The sequence below is a fragment of the Alligator mississippiensis genome, chromosome 14 (assembly GCF_030867095.1).
Source record: "Alligator mississippiensis isolate rAllMis1 chromosome 14, rAllMis1, whole genome shotgun sequence".
In the NCBI taxonomy this organism is placed as follows: Eukaryota; Metazoa; Chordata; order Crocodylia; family Alligatoridae; genus Alligator; species Alligator mississippiensis.
This window is the reverse complement of record NC_081837.1, coordinates 25,366,638-25,387,534: the sequence shown is the minus strand read 5'-3', so window position 1 is coordinate 25,387,534 and position 20,897 is coordinate 25,366,638. Positions and strand designations below refer to the sequence as shown.

Genomic DNA, 20,897 nt, shown 5'->3' with positions numbered 1-20,897 from the left:
ATACATTTCTACTTTTTCTAACTGCTTCCACCTGCAGGCCCAGCTGCCTCTGGCTGGGGCCTACAACCTGCTTCTGCAATGAAACTATATACCTGGTTTCCAAACTGCAGAAAGCTGCAGTGGGGCTTGACCCACAGGGGCCTGACAGCCTGGTGCCCCAGCATGTAGTCTAGGCCTGTGAGACAGGGAGGGATTTGGCACATGAGCCAGATCCACAACTGGTGTCAGTCAGAGCAGGTCCACTGGCTTCAATCCACTGGTTCCACATTGCTTTGGGTAGCAGGGCAGTGGACAAACCATAGTCCAGGGGCTGACACACCCCTATGGTCAATGCCAGTGTGGCTCAAATAAATGATTTTCCAGGGGGAACCCCTTTGGGTCTCCACTTGCCTAGGAGCAAGAAGATGTGGGTTCAAGTTCCTGCTCTGTCCCAGACTGACTGGCTGACCTTGGTTGCAACCTTTATTTCTTCTGTCCCTCTGTTCCCCAGCCTGTACCCCTGCCTTGCCTCATGGAACCAGTGACAGGGAAAAGGTTGTGAAGAAGACAAGGTGTGCAGATGCTTTGCCAGCTCCAGACATCCAATCAATGTGCATCAGATCCCAATAAACCTTGGCCCTCCTCACCGCTCCCACCCCAGGTGGGATGGTGACCTCCCCCTCTTCCGTAGCCAGGGACAGAGACAGCATGGTCTGGATCTGTCAGGTTACTGAAGTTCCTCACTCCCACTGGTGTCAAGACCTTGCCTTAAGGGACATGCCCAAGGTCACACAAGCCACTTGCATGATGGATACTGCCCTCCCCACAGGGTATATCCTAGCAGCACCTTGGCAGCACTGGGTAACATGCACCTATGCCTCTTGCAGCATATGATGGATGCCAGAGCACAGTGTTGGATGACAACCCTGGGGAACAACCCCCTCTTTGTACCTGGCTCAAGGTGTCCACCCTCATCTGTAGGGTCCCCTGTCCACACACCTCTGCATCCCCACCCTGAACTGGGTTCAGGCTCTGTGGCACAGAGGAACCAGGGTCTAGTTCAGCCCTCAACCTGCAGCAGTGATAACCATTAGGACTTGTCTGGAAGGAGGCTTAGGACCATCATCCCAGCCCCTGACTCAATCAATGCAAGCTACTGAAAAGGAGCTTATCACCTGCTGCAGACTTGCGGAAAGGCCCCCAGTCCCATTTGGCTGAGGCAGATGTCCAATCCCTGTCTGTAGTGCCTGACAGCAGCCTCCTCAGCTATGTTCCCTTACATGCTGCAGAATGAGGGGACTCAAAGCTGGAGCAGTGAGTGCCACAGTCTATGGGCAGGTGGGAAGCAACCCCTTGGTACCACACATTAACCTGACAGCTCAGGGAGAGGGGGTGGGTAGGGAGCATAATAGGGAGGAGTTCTCTGGTTTGAAGGGTGCTTGCAACAATGTAAGTAGCCTGGTGGTCAGACCCAGCCATATTAGACATTGGGCTATGCTTTGCCCATGGCCTGGGATTACATTTCCACAGCCCATAACCTGCCAGAGCCCCATCACTTGCAGGCAACTTCCATGTGCCAGGGAGGGCTGCCTCCAATGGGACAAGGAAAGTTCATTTTCATGTTGCCCATGCATGCTCTCATTGGGGGAAGAGACTAGACAGGAGGCCCTTCCTTATAACCCATCCAGTGGTTGCCTGCAGGCCCTACCCCATGGCTCTGCCTCTAACTTGCACCTACCCTGCCTTCCCCATCCCAGAGCTCAGGTTTCAGCAGGTGCAAGTAATGGAGGCAGTAGAAGTCCACATAAGACTGATACTGGACCTAAGAACATGGTGTTGTCACCTTGGGCCTTACTTGGGGGAGCTACCTGGCAGTGTGCTGGTAACAAATACCTGAGGCGGTGGCTAGTACATGGAGCTGTGCTCAATACTGTGAACCTCCCTCTTGCTCATTCCCTCCATAGGTCAATGCTGAAGGCTCCTGCCAGGCCTGATTGGCAGCCCCAAGCCCAGCTGTTACAGCTGCTGCTGAGGCTGGGACAGGCAGGCACACTGCTTCCCCACTCCTGGAAACTGCATAGACGTGAACAGCAATGTTGTGATGCCACAAAACATGGGTAAAGCTCCTTCCTCCCACTGCTCCTAATTATATTGCCGAGGACTAAATATAGGAACAGAGGCAAGACAGCCATGCAGACTGCCAGCCACAGATTACTCTGCACGCTGAGCACCAGGCACAGTGTGCGTGTCTGGGCAACTGAGACCCAAGCAAGACACCAAGCTGTGCCAGCCAGACCACTACCCCAAGACCCTGCAAGCTCCAGACCCACATGTGCTTCCTATAGACACATCTTGATGTACACCCAGCTACCCATTCATCGCTACACACCCCCATCCATCTATATACAGTATCTATTCATCATTGCATACACTCTATCTACCCACCACAACTTTAAAGCAACAGTCCCTGCTTTGGGAAAGGGAAAAGCATACACTCTGGGGGCGAGGGGACTGCCCAGCTATGGAGAAGTGCAGTTGATGGGGGCTGGAGTGGGCTTTATCATCTCACTGCTGTAAGACAAGGACCTCCAGTGACATGGTAGAATTAGCCCCAGAAGGGGGAACTGGTCATCTGTACTGAGTGCAAGGGACAGCACTGACCCCAGAGCACTGAGGTGGGGTATCAGGGTCAGAACTAGCCCCCTAGCCACTGCTATCAAGCCTCTGCTCCCAACACCCTCCAGCTTAGAGATTTCTAGTGCTGGAGCACCCAGGTCAGAAATGCAAAGGGGAGAGGGAGATTGCCAGTTATCAAGCCCTCTCACTGCTCCCTGCAGCAGAGTTAGTTCCAGGTTGGGGGACTGGTGTCTGCACTGACTGCAAGAGACAGTGCCAGCACTGAGCCCCTTGCCATGCATCAGAGCACCTGCTAGTGCCACATCAGGACACCGGAGTCAACCCTAACTCAAGTGGACAATGGCCTTCCAATAAAGTTTCTACTTACTCTCTGCACTACATCACTTCCCAGCACTGCCACTATAGCATGCAGATCAACTCGTCCTGGGAAGGAGAGCACCTCCTATTGCCCCCATCCCTTTCCTGCAGCATAGTCCCCTAGCATTCCACTGGGATAATGCCACCCAGGGAGGAACTCCTTAATGAGATATCTCACCTTTCCCTTCTGCAGCAGTTTCTCAGATGTCTCCACAATGACCCAGCCATACTTTGCTTATGAGATATGGTACAACAGCAGGGCTTTAGAAACAAATCTGCCCTGATTCCCAATGCCCCAGCAGGCTCCATGTCAGACCAGGAGCAGCAAAATCAGTACCAGCCCAGCTCCTCCCCAGTGGAGAAGTCTGGCAGCTTGATACAGCCTTAACCTCTCTGCCCCAGACCAGCCCCTGCAGTCCTCCTATACAAAGCTATCCCCTTGGACTTGGCAGTAACATTCCTCCTGTAAGTAAAGACATGTAAAGTCTACCCCTTTATTAACTGGGTGAGTGAAGAGCAGCTTGTGCTTATTAAAATCATGATCAGAGTTGGGTATTTATTCATGCAATTTAAGTGTGAATGCTAATGGGCTGGGATGCATCAGGATCTCTTATGTGCAAATGTCCTTACCTGATGCTCCATTCTGTGTACTGTTATGGCAGTGATATCATCAAACACTGGACTCCTATACAGCAACCCACCAGTAGTTACCCTGATTGCTCTCTGCTCTGTGCTGTGGCCAGTAACTGGCACACCTGGCTCTGGGGTGGAGTGAGTGACAGGGGGCTGTGGACCAGAAGAAAGGATCATTGAGCCATTGCCCCAGGGTTCCCAGTCCATGAGCTGGCTTTGCCTTCATGCTGGGGAGAGGGATGGGGCTGTCACTTCTCCACCTGGCATCCACAGTCCCCATCCAGAGTCTTCTTGTGCTGCTGGCACCCCTCCTACAAACACACACACCTCACACCCCTTCCTCATGGCACCACACATCTACCTCTCTCCACTACAGCCACCATCAAGCTGGAAGGGAAGCATTGTGATTAAGGCACAGGGCTGGGACTCAGGAGATTTTTGTTCTGTTCCTTCCCACACTCACCCCTGACCATGGCCATGAAAACTGAGGGCTAGACAGCAGCACGCAATACTGGAGAAGCTAAGCAAAGAGACACCTGGCTCCTGGTGCCTGGTGCACCTCTTATCCCAGAAAAATGGCCACCATTCTCATCTAGTTTCTATGGTGACCCACAGTGCAAGGTAAGGATGGACCCCAAGATGCTCCATCCCCCATCCCCCGGGCTGAAATGTGGGGGGAAGTGGTTATGCAGGGTGCTAGCTATGCAAGAGGAGCAAGCAGCAGTGGGAAAGTGTAGGGTGGGGGAGGGTAAAGCATGTTTCAGCCCAACTATTTGGGGTCTTCATGTGTCAGGGACAGTTCAAAATTTTCCACAGGAGAAAGGAAAAAGGCTCATTTTCCAATTAAACTGAGCAAGTCCCTGTTTTGGAATCCTCTGCATGTGCAGTCTGTTCAGCCTAGCTGGGACATGCTTCAAGACTCTGCGCCTTGCTCCTAGTGCAGAAAGTTAAATGCTACCAAACAGCAGTGACTTCCTTCCTTGAGGCACTGCATCCTCATCTCCCTTAAACTGCCTTTAAACCCAGTCAGTAAGAAGGATTGCTTTCCTAGCCGGTGAAGTGCAGGCACCTCTGGGGTAAGGCTTGGCAGCAACTGCAAAGCAACCCATGGTGAAAGTCAAGAGACAGCATCCAAGTGTTTCCAGAGCCCTGCCCCAACCCCAGAGGAGTCCAGGTGCCCCAAGTAGGGCAGAGAACTGTACCTGAGTGTAAAGTGCTCGACGGTTGAGTTGGACATCAGGTAGAGGAAGATGCTGAGTACCTCGCCTGGCTTGAGGGGCTTGTCTGGGAGCCGGATGAACACGTTGCTGTCCAGCCGGTGTTCCTGCATCAGCTGGGTGGGTGGTGGCTGCACAAGGCTGATGCTGCCAATGCGCAGCAAGGGATGCTGAGTAGGGCCTTCAGTCCTGGCTGCAGCACTGCCCCGGCGCAAGGAGGCCTCACCTGCACACTCCCCAGCACTGTCAGGAGTGTGCAATGTGTAATAGAGTTCAGCCTGCTGGCTCTCACTGTTCAAGTCCAGGCCCTCCGTAGCCTTCCTTCTGCCCAAAGGCATGGCAGAGGGGCCAAACCATGCATGGGGCAGCTCAGCCTGGACAAGGCAAGTGGCCAGGGTGCCCCGCAGACGGCAAGAGCTCTTGATCTCACGGGAGTCCCGGAAAGCATGGAGCCGGACACAGGGCAGCCGGTCGGTCACGTCAAAGTCATCCCAGTCCCGTCCAGCTACGTAGAAGAGGACCTGGACCACAGGTTGGCTGGCCAGCACCCGGGGCTGGATGATGTAGGCCCGCACCTTCCAGTTGACAGTGAGGCGGTCAGGGATCTCCAGGGTGCTGGAAGGCTGGAGCTGCTCCTTGGGCAGGACCAGGCCTGTGCTGAAAGGCCCCAGGGAAACGTTGAGGACAGGCAGCTCCTTGGTCTGGAAGACAACGAAGGGCTCGGCACGCTGCAGGGGGGTGCTGATGTTCCCGCTCGGCTTGGCCCGCGCCTCCTTCAGGAAGAAAGCCAGACGGGTATTGGAGAGGCGGTAGCTCACAGGCAGCGTTATGGCCACCCAGGGTGGGGAGGGTTCCAAGGGCTCTGAGCTGGGCACCATAATCTTAGCCTGGGCTGGAAACAAAAAAGAAAAAGGGAGAGATAAGGGGTGGGGGAATAGGAGGGAGTCCTCAGGGCATTCCCACAGCCCTGGGTCTCATCTCCTACCACCCTGCCCCTGCCCAGGACTTTTGTTGCCATTTTAAAGGGGAGTGGGAACTGAGGCATGGAACAGCAACTGGACTGACCCACGGCTGCCCAGTAACTGAGGTGACAGTAGAACCCCAATCTCCTGGCTCCCAGTTCAGTGCTCATGCCACTGGAAGCAATAGAAACAGCAACATTTTGCTCTGAGGTGAGGGGAGATTCAGGCCCTTTGTGCAAGGAGGATTAGTCTTGCAGGACTCTCCCTCAGCTGCAGTTCTCTGCATTTGTATCACAGGGACTTCAGAAGAGGCACCAAGGCAAAGCAACTGCATTTAAGGAGCAAGGGAATGCGATGCCTCCCTTAGAAGACCATGCTCTGCCTTTATACTTCTCCCTGCATCCAGAGTTCTGCCCTGCATGTAAAGCATGTCCAACCCCTTGCAGCCCCTCAGCCATCTATAGGGTCCCTGCATACATTGCGTGCATCCCCAGATTCCACACAGTACCTGTAAGATGCTGGCAATTAATCTGAGTAAAGCACCTGGACCGTGCATCTTGCCAAGGGGCAAGGACCAGGAAACATCTTTCCAAGTTGCTGCTCACGGGCAGGGAGGAAGGTAGGGAAAAGGGCTCATGCTCACTGTATTCTGAGACAGATAAACTCCTCAGCTTTGTGTCAGTGCTCCCTAACATCACTGAGGACACATGGGTGCCCTAGTTTCTATGAGTACAAATCAATACAGCTGAGACCTGCTTTAGATCTGGCCCATGAGCTAACATTAAGTCATTTGGAAATAGGCTGAGACCAAAATGACTTGAGGAAACAACAGGAAAATGTGAAGGGGCCTAGAACCAGCTCTTCTAAATCCCCTGATTCCAGCAGTCTTGTTTCAAGTATCTCAGACATTGCCAAAGAAACCACCTGCAGCTCTAGGTGGAGCTTGGTAGGATGAGGAATCAGACCACAGAGAGCACTGTGTCTCTGCAGCACCAGTGCAAGGGGCTGCCCAAGGCTCCTGGGTGCCACTACAGGCCAAATCATAGCAAGGCTCTCTACATTTAGCAGCAAGAAGGACTGATGTTCAGCAGCAGGGTTTGTGCATGCAGCTACCCCTTGCAGGCTGGGGACATGCTTAGATTACAACAGGTTTGCAATGAAGGGGATATGCAAATGAGCAGCATGCTTAGCCCAGCAGCCCCTGGAGTGCTGGTTGGGTACCCAATCAAACACACTGCGTGCCAGGCTTTCCAATATTGGGTTGCCATGCTGATGACTGGGAGCTGAAGCATGGGAGTTGTTAGGGGGCAGCTGGAGGGTTTTTGGGGAGCAGGGTAGGGGGAGGTTTGGAGGTCTGTAGAGCAAACCTATGAGTGGGGCTGTATGGGCCCAAATGGCCAGCAGTAAACTAGTAAACAGAGCTGCCGTTTCCACTGCCAGACCTGTTGCCACTAACACGCCTGCATCTTTGAACCTGCAACCTCACCTAGTGCAAATCAGCAGTGCTTCCCTGACACCCTGCTGACTCTCTCCCCCTAGCTGGCCTCATAAGCTCTCCTGACTGATAGAACCTGGGGGCCAAGCAAGTGATACATGTCTTTAGAGCCTGGTGGGGGTACAGTCAGGGTCACCAGACAGGCAGGTGAGCTTCTGAGGCAGAGTGGCAAAGACAAGGTAAATGGGCCCTCACCAACTTGTCAGGAGAAGCAAAAGAGGCTTGTTACTGAATGCACAGGAGAATGGAGCCAGCCATGGCCTGCTCCTGCTGAGCACCCTCCCTCCCAGATCCCAGGTTTACCTCCTGCGTCCCTTTGGAATCAATGGGAATTAGGTACTTAAATAGGATTGAGACAGGAAAATATCTTTGGGGACCCTGTATCTGGTCTCCAACCTGGTATTTAAATACCTGGTGTGGTGTGACTGGGGAGTGAAGACAATCTTCTTAATATCTCTGCCTGTTGACTGAGGAGTCAGGGGGAGGAAGGGCTAGGGAAATCATGCGAGTCAAATCTTGCTTCTAGTACGGCTACCATAGCATGTAGCTGGGATCAATGCCCAGCCTGACAGACACAAAGGATGACACATCCCCTCCTCCACTTACTTTCCCCTTGAATAGACATACAATGCCCCATGTGCCTGCCTTGGGCAGGTGTTGCTGAGGAGCCCTAAATGGAGCCAGCCCCAGACAGCCAAGGAAAGGAACCCACAGACATCCAGGGGAAGATCTGCTTAGGAGCCCAGCATACAGACAGCCCAGTGGGCCCCACAATCTGGCTCTGACTGTGGGTGCTGGGCACCAGGGACTCCACCCCTGTCCTGGGTGCTGAGCCCTGAGTAATGCAGTGGATGCCAAGCCCTAGGGCATCTAGACCTCAAAAGTAAATGAGAGGCTGACCGGGAAGCAGCACTGAGGGGACACTTCATCAGCTGGAACCAAGCCATCAGACTGGCCTGCTCTCTCCTGCCAGAGCAGCTGGGTGAGCTGGGGAGAGGAACCGAGTTAGTATTACTAAAGGGTTTTTTTTTTTCCCCAGGGTCTAGTGCACTCCTCCCTGTAACTGCCCTCCCAAGTGGTGGGTGCTGCAGGGCCAAGAGGGGCAGGGCTGTCAGCAGGGAGTCTCACTGTCTGTCCCTGGCAGTCCCCAGTGGCTGCTGCGGAAGGGGATCTGCTTGTCCCAGCCATCCAGTGATATTCACTACCAGACAGATCCCTTGGCCAAATCCAGCCCCAAGACAGGTCTTGGGGGCAGCACAGTGTGTGCCAGACCCTCTGGGTGAATGTCATCCTGAGGTGCAATTGCAGCATTACCATTAGCCAGAAGGTCAGGTAATGATTTTACCTTCTTGGCCTGCAACAACTCCCAACCACACTGCATGTTTCCCAGTTGTTACTAACCCACGCTACCCTGTGTCTGCTGAACTGCTGGATCACCAGCCCTCACCACACTCCTCCTGCTGTCAGGCCCTCCAGCTCTCCCTCTCCAGGCCAGGTAGCCCCAGAACAGACAGGCTCTCACATGGCACCATGCTATATCCCCAGTGGGTACAAAGAATTTCAGCTTGGTTGACCTGGAAGGAATGATGCCACTTCATCTCAGCGGGGTATCTGGCCCCACTGACTCCCATAGAGGTGTTATGCTTTCCACCACATGGAGCCCAGTGGAGTGACCCTGTGAAGAACAGAGCATGAGTCTACATGGCAGGTACCCAGAATCTTCTTCCACAACCCTGGTATCAGCTGGGTTGTCTACCCATTCCCCCAGCAGACAGCCTTGGCTTTCAGTGTGGGCAGAGCCCATTGCTGGTCTCACTTTCACTCTCATCAGTGTCTCTGCTCCCTGTGTGCCCTGGGCTATGCTGGCACTACTCAGGCAGCTTGGAGAGATATGATTAAATTCAAAAGCAGCAGATTTGTTCTTGCTGCAGTCAGAAGGACGCAATAACCAAAGGAGCTGAAATATTCTGAATCCAGCTGTAAGCCGTTCAGAGCAGTGGGGATCAGATGCCTGCTCTGCATCAGCTTGATTTGGAAGGGGCCTCCTAGTCCATCAGCTCCAATCCAGTCCCCTGCATTTGCTCAAGGAATCCCCAAATCAGTACCCAGCCCTGCACTTGCAGCAGGGTTGGAAAGGGCATTGGGATGGGGCTAGGAATTTATCTGGCTCCTGGTGTTAGAGCAGCAGTTAGGCTAAATTGGTTTGCCAAAGCCCTCAGCAAGTGACTCCCTACTCTACTTTCGCACCACGTAATGAGACCTGTACTTCCCACCATTGGCCCTGGAAAAGGGCCAATGTGGTTCCCATTTTCAAAAAAGGGAGGAAGGAGGACCCAGGAAACTATAGGCCACTCAGTCCTACTTCGAGCCTGGGCAAACTTTTTGAGAGAATTATCCTGGCACATGTCCGCGAGGGGCCAGCAGGGGAGATTACGCTTAGGGGCAACCAACACAAGTTCATTAGAGGCAGGTCCTGTCAGACCAACCTGGTGGCCTGCTATGATCAGGTCACAAAATCCTTAGAAGCAAGTGTAGCAGTGGATGTAGTCTTTCTGGACTTTAGGAAGCCCTTTGACACTGTCTCTCACCACATTCTCATTAAAAAACTAGGGGACTGTGGCATCAACACCTACACAGTCAACTGGGTCACTAACTGGCTGGAGGGCTGCACCCAGAGAGTGGTGGTGGATGGGTCATTTTCGACCTGGAGGGTTGTGGGCAGTGGGGTTCCACAGGGCTCGGTCCTCGGGTCCGCGCTGTTCAACATCTTCATCAACGACTTGGACGAGGGGGTAAAAAGCACCCTGTTCAAATTCGCAGACGACACTAAGATGTGGGGAGAAGTGGTCATGCTAGAAGGGAGGAATAGGCTGCAATCAGACCTAGACAGGTTACAGGGGTGGGTGGATGAGAACAGGATGTGTTTCAACACTGACAAGTGCAAGGTGCTGTACCTGGGGAGGAAGAACCAGCAGCACACCTACAGGCTGGGGAACTCCCTTCTCACCAGAGCAGAGGCAGAAAAGGATCTTGGAGTCGTTATTGATGCCAAAATGAACATGGGCCGACAGTGTGGGGATGTGGTCAGGAAGGCCAAGCACACCTTGTCATGTATCCACAGATGCATTTCAAGCAGGTGAGATGATCCTCCCCCTCTATGTGACACTGGTCAGGCCGCAGTTGGAGTACTGCATCCAGTTCTGGGTGCCGCACTTCAGGAGGGATGTGGACAGCATTGAGAGGGTCCAGAGGAGAGACACCTACATGATCAGTGGGCAGCAGGGCAGGCCCTACGAGGAGAGGTTAAGGGACCTGAACCTGTTCAGCCTTCACAAGAGAAGGTTGAGGGAGGATCTAGTGGCCATTTACAAACTAGTCAGAGGGGACCAGCAGGCATTGGGGGAGTCCCTGTTCTCCCGAGCACTCCCAGGATTGACTAGAAATTACGGTCACAAGCTGGCAGAGGGTAGATTCAGACTAGACATTAGGAGGCGCTACTTCACTGTCAGGGCAGCTAGGACCTGGAACCAACTTCCAAGAGAAGTGGTGCTGGCTCCTACCCTGGGGGTCTTTAACAGGAGGCTGGATGAACGCCTTGCTGGGGTTGTTTGACCGCAGTACTCTTTCCATGGCAAGGGGTAGGACTTGATGATATGCTCAGGTCCCTTCCGACCCTACCGACTATGAAACTACGGAACCATTGCTGTCAGCATCCATCTTGTTGCTTCATCCACTACTACAATACATCCACCTCTGGGGAGTGATGTTGCAGCTGTTTCCAACCCTGACAGTTTAGGACAGGGAGGGAAGCCAGCTAATTGGAATGGGGTTCCAGTAACACTCCAGCCTGTGCAAAGAGCAGCAGCGGTGATTCGGTAGCTAATGTAGTAGGGGTTTCAAGTTTGGATCCTATTTGACTCCTGATGCTTGATGACACACTAGCACCAGCCTTGATCAGCTTCCCTCCTCCTGGCTCCAATTCTCTTTGGCAATACTGATAGCTAGTTCTCAGCCTGCCTGGCACATCAGGCACCCAGGGGCAAAACAGCTTCCCCAGAGGTCGCTGCTGAGAGGGGTTCTATCACAGATCTGGGGGTTCTATCTTCAGAGAAGGATGAAGGACCAAGGGAGAGCCCAGAGGGCCCAGTTCTTTCCCAAGCAGTAGGACAGCTGTAAGGACAGCTCTGCTTTCTCCCTTCCCCACCGTGCAGCCTCCAAGCCCTACTTGTTTGGGTGCCTGGTGCAGGATCCTTATTCAGAAGCTCGGCAAGAAGCAGCACTGACTTCCCCATTTCCACAAGGCCTTTTCTGAGCCCCAGCTGTGAATCCAGAGCTATACCACCTAATACATGCATTTTCCTTGGGTGAGGAGGGGCCTGAATCCAGCTCGCCCTCTTCCCAAGACAGTATATTAAGCACTGGCCCACTGGAGAAAATCTGGCCACAGCCAGACACTGTGCTGATTGACAATAGCTGTGAGTTCAACTACTAAATTGGACTCCTTAGGGGATTTGGATGCAGCCTCACTTTGCTTCTGGAAATAAACAGGGCCTTAGGCAGGAGCTGGTCAAACTAAGAAAGTTCTGGGAAGTCCCAGAATCAGAACTGCAGGAATCTGGGAACCTTCAGGCCAAAGCTGGAGGCACCTAGTAGGTTTAGGCACATCCTGCATTAAGCCATCTCTAAGCAGAGTTTTGTGAATCACGATTTCAGACTTAGGCACCTACAGTTCAACAAGTCTTCCAAGAACGAATAAAAAATACCCTCCAACATTTATAATGGTAAAAAATCTCATGACTTTTAAGCCAATCTTGTGATTTTTGGTGATTTTTAATCTGCTCAGAGCAGCCCTTCCCACATTCATGATCTGATTAACGTTTCAGGTGAGAATATGCCTCCCTTGTATATATAAGCCACAGGACAAACAAAATCAACTCCCCTCTTTACTGTGCTGCTCCCTCCCATGGTTTCCACTCTGCTGTGCCCATCTCCCCAGGCTTTCCATATGATGCAGCTCTCGAAGGAAGTGTGCCATGGCACCTCTGAGCCAATAGTGGGTATGAGGGAGCTGAGGTTGGCTGTGCATCTGGAGCTGCCATCCACAGCCACAGTTCCATGAATATGGATGATGGCTTGTGGAGTCAGCATTGCAAATTAAAAACATGGCTGGGAAAATCTGGGGAAGCATCTGCAACCCTTCTGCTGAGCATGTCTAATGAGGTTCCAGCAGTGAGCACAGTCACTGCACTCACTACATGTGTCTGCAGTAAACCAATGTTGACTGAGAGCTTGGAGAACAGTGTTGAGTATGGAGAAACCAGACTGTCCTCTGGGTGGGACTTGGCTAGTCCCGATTCAGAGCTGATTTGATGAGCCAGGCATGTGTAGGGAGCAGCCACGAACACTGGGGCTGTGAACTGGTTACCCCAGAGTAGTCTTAATGAGTTCCACAGAAAAAGTGCAGTGGATCCCCATTGCACAGTGCGTGGTCTGCGAGGAATGCTGTTTTCTGGTCCAACATTACTTCAGACAAAGCCAGAAGTCAATTTACACTGGAAGAATTTACAGTGAATCCAGTGTGTGTCCAAGACCGTTGGCAACTTCATTCTGAGTTAGCTTTTTGTTCAATGCAAATTGACCTATTCACCACAGGACACTGTAATACCAAGCTCTTCCTAAGTAGGTGAAGGACCAGGGTATGAGAAAGACCAGAGGGTCCAAGTCAGTTCAGAAAGTTGCAGAGCTGCTGGCTAATGGCAATTAAGAAAATATGTAATACTGCATAAAGGAAACAGCACATCTGGGAGAGCAGTTAACACAGCAAGGAGTACAGGGAGACTGCAGTAAATGTGTGCTGGGGCAGGTAAGCTGGCGGCCTTATGAGGAAGAGTACAAAGATACCTGGGAATGGTGAAGCATGCAGAGAAACCTGTGCTGAATCTAGTCCCTTAAACCACTAGATACACATGCATTAATGCACCATGATTACTTCACATTAAGTTTAGTACCTGTGATAACAGGTACTAACTAAATGCACAGTAACTGATGCTACTATAGCACTATAGACTAATTCTACTATACATTAGCACAACAGCACTGCTTTTGCCGTGATGCGCTAATGTGCAGTAGAATTAGTCTACCGCACATTTAGTGTTTTGTGTAGATGCGCCCACAGAATGCTATCTTGAATAGATGTCAAACAGAAATAGGATGCAGAGCATGGTAAAAACTCTGAGGAACTCAAAGCATAAACCCCTCAAATAACTGAGATCCCACGACAGTAAGGGCAAAACTGCTGTGCAGAGATACATTAAGGAGGATATTGGTACAGTCCGCTTCCAGCAGAATGACCAAAATGGAAGATTAACACTTTATAGTCACAGAACCTAATGAAACTAAATGCCAATATGTTCAAACACAGAAGGAAATTTTGCCTATAGCAGACATATGGATAGACGGATGGATAGACAGATGGATGGATAGATGGGTGTTAATTTTTTATGGGGTGTGTGACTTTACATTTGTTATAAATTACAACAAAATCCTGCTTAGATTGAGACTACCAGCTCCAATCTACTCTAATCCAATCCTGCCTTGTCTACCACCAAAGCTGCATTGTTGGCTCAAGTCTATGTCTGCTAATAGGGCTGTGTGAAACGGCTATGTTTTGATTCCATTTCAGATTCGGCCATTTCAGAGGGACAGTGATTAGTTTCAGATCACTGTTCTGTTTCAATTTGGCCAAATCTGTTTCGGCGTTTTGATGCTGTTTTGGCCATTAGTTATAATAGGGAATCACTAAAATGCTTATAACATTGTCATTTTTTGCCCGATTTGGATGAAAATCGCAAGGATGGTAGCCCCTTCTGAGGCCATGAAGCCTGCCATGTTTCAAGGAGCTAGGTGCAGGGGTTTCTGGGAAACTATACCTTGAGCTTTGACAGCAAACCTTGTGTCACTTGTGTGTCTGTAGGCAGAGTGGGATGAAACCAGTAGCGATGGTAGCTTGTAACAGGGAGCCTTCCCAGTCCCAGTTAGATCTCTGCTCACCTACCTGTGTTTGGGCCAGCTGCCCTCCCCTCTTTTCCTGCCACACCTTGATGGAAAACTGATTCAGATGTTTCCCAGGCAAGCTGCTGCCCTTTTAGGTGTCTTGGGGTGACATACATTCCATAGCTCCATACCTCCCCTACACTATGGCCCATGCCTTGCAGATTGCATCCTTCACCCCCTCCAGCTGTGGTCCCCTCACTGGGACCTTTGGCTCCCCCTTAGACCTTGGCCCTGTCTTCAGGCCAGTCAGAATCCCAAGCCTCTTGCTCTGGGCATTCCTTGTGGTGGGTCCCTGGCCCTTTGACCCCACCTTTGGGTCCTGGCCCCAGCATGGACCAGTCAAGGGTACCTCTGATATTTTTCATTAGACCAATGGTATAGTTGGAGAAATATATCTTAGCAAGCTTTTGGGTTTAAAAACTCTTCATCAGGCTTAGGAAGCATCTGCAGTTGGTGTGTGTGTGCTCCTCCTGGATGGAATGAATAGTGAAGAAACCAGAGGCTGGCTTGCATGCAAGAAACCCAGTCAGTGAAAATGTAAATTGAGGTGTCACAGGGTGAGGGACAGGCTGGGAGCGGGGGAGGAAGGGGGATGTAGCAGGTAAAAGTGGAGAGGTACCTGGGGAGTCAGATGTAGGGCAGGTTATAGTGTGTCATAAATCCAATATCTATATTGAGTCCATGAGTTTGTATGCCCAAGAGGTTGATCAAGTGAAGTTCATAGGCTCGTTGGTGAAAAGTGGTTTGTAAATTCAAGCAAGCACCAAACCTCGCTAACCTCATCACCAGAAGCAAACTTGCCACAGCCCCAAACACACCGAATGGATCCAGACCATGTCATGACAAGAAATACAAAACCTGCCAACATATAATCAGTACCCCCACAATTACTACACCCAACAACAGAACCATCACCACTCCTGGATCTTACAGCTGCACCTCCAGAAATGTTATATATCTCATCCAGTACACTAAATGCCCTAATGGAAAATACACAGAAGACACCAAGCAACAACTGCGCACCAGAATGAATGCACACTGGAAATCTATTATAGACAAGCATACCCATTTACCTGTGGGGGCACATTTCTCACAAGAGAGCCACTCTATCTCCAATCTTTCAGACCTGATCCGCAAAGGGAATTTACAAACCACTTTTTACAGACGAGCCTATGCACTTCACCTTGTCAACTTCCTAGATACAGAAACACATGGACTCAACATAGACATTGGATTTATGACACCATAACCTGCCTGACATCTGACTCCCCAGGTATCTCTCCACTCTTACCCACTACATCCCATCCCCCTCCCCACAAGCCTGTCCCTCACACCTCAATTTACACTTTCACTGACTGACTTTCTTGCCTGCATTGCATGCCAGCCTCTGGCTTCTGCGGAGGTGCATCAGCATCCCCGTGGTGCTGAAGTATTTCACCTCCTTGCCCTGGCTGGTCTTGCATCAGCAGTGTAGGCAGACAGCATATGTGGGATCATCTGCCACCTCAAAATGATCCCACACTACACTACCCCCTCACTTTTGGGGTGCAGGTGCAGATCCTGTCTTATCCCCCTCCTCAGCAAGCAGAGGCAAAACAACAGGGGAAGCTGAGCCACCTGCCCCCACAACCTCCTCCACAGTGCCTTCTGGAGAAGGAGACCCGACTCTAGGGGAACTTTGTGGGGTGTGGAGCACAAACTTAGATTCCCCCTCCTTCCCCAGAACTTTTCTGGCTATGACACTCAGCTCCACTGCTTCCAGATCCAGCTCCTCCTCTGGCACTGGAATGCTCAGGCTGGGAACCGAAATGGGATGGAGGAGACTGTCATGCTGGTGCTCATCATGCTGGTGGTGCTGGGGATTATTATTATTGCTGGTATTAGTGGAGGTGGGGCAGATACAGACACTGCTCCCACGTTCTTGCTCCCACTAGCAGCTAAGCTGCTAGGGAAGAGGGTGCATTTATGTTTGAGGGGACGGAGACTTACAGCTCTCCCTCTGGCCCCTCTGGCCACCCTGCCAGAAGACCAGGGACCTGCCTTTCCAGCACGCTTCATGTTTGGTGTGCTGGAAAATGTGTGTCTGTGTGTGCATATGTGTAGTGCTTTCCTGCACAGTGATGAGACACTGCCAGGGAAAGCACAGTTTTATTTTTGTTTGGGGTAAAAAAAAACCCAACAAGAATAAATAACAGGATTTTTGGAGAAGAAATATTTGAAAGGGATTAACAACAGGGATGGTAGGCAAGGGGAAGTGGCAAAGGACTGGTCAATAGCTGGCTATAACTTGGTAGCAACAGACTACCTACTGCTACCAGCCTAGACACTTAAGGTGCTGTGCTGTGCTGCTCATGCTGCAAGAGACAAATCTCACAAAAAGCAGAGAGAAGTTCACAAACAGCCTCATGTGTTCTTTCTCTGTCCCTCCCCCAGAGCACTGGGATTGGAAGGGACCTCAGGGACAGATCACAGACACTGGCCAGCTACAGATGTCAATATCAGAGCAGTCCTTCCCGCCTCTTCCCCCTCCCTCTTCTGAGGTTTTGTTTCCCCACAAGCCCACCTCCAAAACATCCCAAAATGTTTCGAATGGGTCCGTTTCATTTTGGAGATGTTTTGGAGACTTCAGTTCTAATTCAGATTCAGTGTTTCAGGTGCCAAAACAGGCTGAAACACCTCCGAAATGAAACGGCTGTTGAAGTTTTGCATAGCCCTATCTGCTAACTCTGCCTGGGCCCTGAAAGTATGACTCCCAGTAATGCCCTAATTCTTAGCATCTCTGCAGTAATGGGGGTTGAATCAGCTCCCTGAGATTCCCCTTGGACATATGCTCTCTCAGACTAGTTGAGATGCTAGAATACAGGCCCTGATCCCAACACCAAATACAGAGGGCAGATCAGGCCTATGGGAAGCCCAATATAAGTTAGACCTGAAATTGCTCTAACTTGGAGTACAAGACAATTGGGTCTTGCTAAGGGTGGAATTTGGGAAGCACAAAGGTGTCTCAAAGCCCATACCCTCCCCCAGCTTCGGGAACCAAAGCACTAAGAATTTTCATCATATCAATAACAGAGTCTACAAGTGAAGTCATGACTCCAGGTCCTCCTGTACATCTCATCCACTACTACCAGCTAGAAGGCAGGGCACAATTCTGCTGATGATCTACAGGAGTGCAGAGAAGCCAGCCCTGGGTTGGGTCATATAATGTGTTGGGCCATATAATAGGAACCCAAAACTGTATCTGATCACTCAAGTCAGATGCTATGGCTCTAAATATATCAAAATAAAACAATATATCCTTAATTTGGACTGTCTGCGCTGCATAAGCTAATAGAAGTTAAATAGCAGTGACGGTGATTCAAGATACAACCTGGGTTAGCTGTATGAATTAAGGCCAGCATGGGAGCCTGGGACTGGACTCAAGCTGATAAACCAAGCCTTGTCTGCACTGCTATTTAAACGCATGTTAGCTGAAACCACAAATTCTTTTGCAGTGTGGATGTACTCTCTGACAGACAGACCAGAATATCTGCTGAGTAAGCAGATGCTGCTTTCACCCAAGCATCATCAAAGCACAAGGTACACAGTCATTGAGCGCGCTCAGTCAGTGACTGAGAAACACTGCTAATGACTTCATGCCTTCAGAATGGCAGACTAACAGTCCCAGGTCTAGGATTAAATCCAAGCTGGGTTTGAAGGTGGCAAACAAAGCTCCTTTTAGTCTTCCCATACTTGTAAAAAGCTCTGCAGATTTTCTTTCCTTTTGCCAGAAGACAAAGGATCCATTCTGGATCTGAAACAAAGCAAATTTCAGAGCCAAAGGAATGTGTTTGGGTGAGTTTGAATGCAGTAGGGAAAACTAAATCCCTGAAGGGATGAAAACCTGGCGAAGACCCTGGAAGTCACCGAAGTTATGCTAATTTATGCCAGCTGGAAATTTGGCCCTTGGAGCGAAACGGTCCTATCCATCCTGGTGGCACTATCACTGCTGTGATACATTAGCAGGCTGTATGCACCCTGGCATCAGCAGCTACATAATGTTCTCCACTGATATTTTTGTTCCGCTGTCGAGTGCAGCATCCCAGGAGCCTGTTAAAGCACGACAGGGCTGGCTGTCCTGTGTGTAACACTGTCTAATTCACGTCACAGCTCTGTCTGTCTATGCCTGCTCTGCTCCAAGGATGCCAGACTGCTCAAAAAAGGGTGAGACAGTCCCAGGTATTACCCCCATTTTACAGGTGGGAAACAGGTGCCCCAGAGACACACATGGAAGAATCTAGGAATAGAACTCAGGTGTCTGAAGCCCAGCCCCTGCCCCATCTAATGCTGACTTCTACAGGAAAATATATATCCTAATCATTGCTGAAGACAGGGCACAAAGATAGGACATAACAAGAGTCTCTGGAGCTGGGAAGCACAGAAGGGGTGTCTCCATTGTACACGAGCAACAAGGTTCATACAGGCAGTTGGTGCTGCCTGGGAGACTGCCAACCTCTTTGGCCTTGTGCTGCTCTGAAGATATCGTTCCCTGCTGAAAAGCAGGGCTGGAGGATGCAGAGGTGAAAGCAGCCTGCATAAGCCCCGAGGACAAGGCTGGGTCTGAGGGGCTGTGAAGCCTGAAGTGCAACATTCCCAGCCATGCAGAAAACCAGGCCAGCTGACTGACTGACCTTATGCCATGGCCCTGTGCCCACCCATAGGAGATGGGAGATGCTGGGATGCAGCATCCCATAAATAGGGGCTGGAGTAGAGTAGAAGAGCTGAGAACAGAGCTTGGCTGGAGTCCCTGACAATGTGATGCAAGAAGAGCCAACTTCTCTGCTGGTGTAAAGTGATGCAGCACCCCTGGAGCTGGCAAACTGCCCTGCTGTACACCTGCTGAACTCAGGCTGCTAGCATTCATTCCTAGTGCCTAGCCCTGCCCTAAACATGGGGTAGCTGTGGTGTAGAAGGGATGTAGAGGGGAGGGGAAGCTGCAAGGATCACCCCTTTGGCCCAAGGGCTTCCTCTACCCTGAGCCTTTTTTGCCTGCCAGCCTAGCACCTTCTCTCTTCTGCCATCCACTACAGTTCAGACAACAGGACTTCTGGGGAGAGGCAGGATCAACACTCAAGGGCAGAAGGGAAGGAGGGTAGGGGCCAAGAACTCCTGGGAGCTGAGGCCAAGCTAAGCCAAGTGAAATCCTGACAGCAGCTCACACTCCTCGCACCGTTAGCTCCATCTTAGTGAGGTAGAACTAATTAAGCACTTTTTCTGCCTGCCATAGGGCAGCCTATTGCCTTGGTTCATACCCCACAACACAAAGATGTCCCAGACTCATCCTGCACTGATATAAATGGCTGGCTCCTCTACACAGGCACATCTCGTGGGTGTCTCCCCTAGCAATCTACCTGCACGCACCCTTTGACAGGAGCAGCAGTGAACACAACCCTTCACAACTGGCACACCTGGGATGTGTCTGCTCCACACTGGAATTTGCTAAGGAGTGTCACCTCTGCTCCACATGTGCTGCAGGCTGGAAAAACAGCATGTGTTTAGAGCATAGAGCATGCCAGTGTGTGCAATAAAACATGTCTGAGCCTGAGGGGGCACTGGGTGTGCCAAGCTGTTATGCTCTGGATGGATATGAGTGTGTGGGTGAAGTAAGTGTCCACAGCAGCAGTCTCTAGCATGGCCTGATGTGGTGTAAACACATCCCAAGATTCCCATGGGGATGAGTGTGGTGGGGGAAGCTGGATGCAGAGAGAGACAGGCAAACAAGCAGAGACAGAAGTCTATGTACCTGATGGATAGTTGTGTCTGTGCATAACACATACGCAGATGCCTAGATGATAAGATATGTACATATGTAGATGGCAGACAGATAATCAAAAGGAAAGCATGGATGGGTGCAGATATATGGCTATCTAGTTATTATGAACACAGCTGCCTGGTGCTGGCAGGTCCTTAGGAAGCTGGGGGCATTACATGGGGCTGACGTTTATTTCTGCCTGTTTTTTATACACCTGTGGCCTTTTGATTGTAAGTGCACAAATGTGCTTGGTAACACCTGGGCTACAGGAGTCTGAGGCCTGGGCCTGAGGCTACCCACTCCATACTCTGTGTCCTGTCCCCAAGGCAGAGCAGGGCAGGCTCAGCTACTCCATCAATTTGTCTGTACCTTCCCCTTTGCTCTGTGAATACAATGGGCAAATTCACAGCTTTTGGTGACTTCTTTCCTCTCGTCACCTTCATCTTGTCCGCCTGTCCATCCTTCCCTCCACTATGGTCTCTGACTGTCACCCACAGGGAAGCCCTCCTTCACCTTCCTAAACCCAAGAGCACCCAAGCCTGAACCTCAGCAACCCTAGAGAAGCAGGCCAAGAGCAGCCTGCCCTGCCCTCCCCTCCTCCCCTCCTCCATGAGGAAAGGGGCCAGGGGAGCCATGTCATAGATGGAGCCAAGTACTAGGGGCCACCCTCACAGGTGGCCGGTGGCAAGCTCTGCCTAGGGCTGGCAGCTGTCTCTACTAATGGGGTCACATCCTTTGACAAAGACATGACTGGCATGATGCTCACTGAGCTC

At 51.1% G+C, this 20,897-nt stretch overlaps 1 protein-coding gene across 2 annotated transcripts in view; it reads right to left on the bottom strand.

Annotated features, from left to right (window-relative positions):
- The window catches only part of TMEM132E (transmembrane protein 132E), a 222,899-nt gene that overhangs the window by 50,844 nt on the left and 151,158 nt on the right, over positions 1–20,897 (bottom strand). The window contains exons 1-2 of one of the 2 annotated variants that reach the window (XM_019492977.2): positions 8,181–8,248; positions 4,809–5,715 (exon numbers count right to left, since the gene is read on the bottom strand). In XM_019492977.2, the coding sequence (XP_019348522.1) occupies positions 4,809–5,701 (893 nt within the window). In that variant the 5' untranslated portion in view covers positions 5,702–5,715; positions 8,181–8,248. Of the gene's footprint in view, positions 1–4,808; positions 5,716–8,180; positions 8,249–20,897 lie in introns of those variants that run through there. The other variant, XM_014595953.3, reaches the window with a different exon arrangement.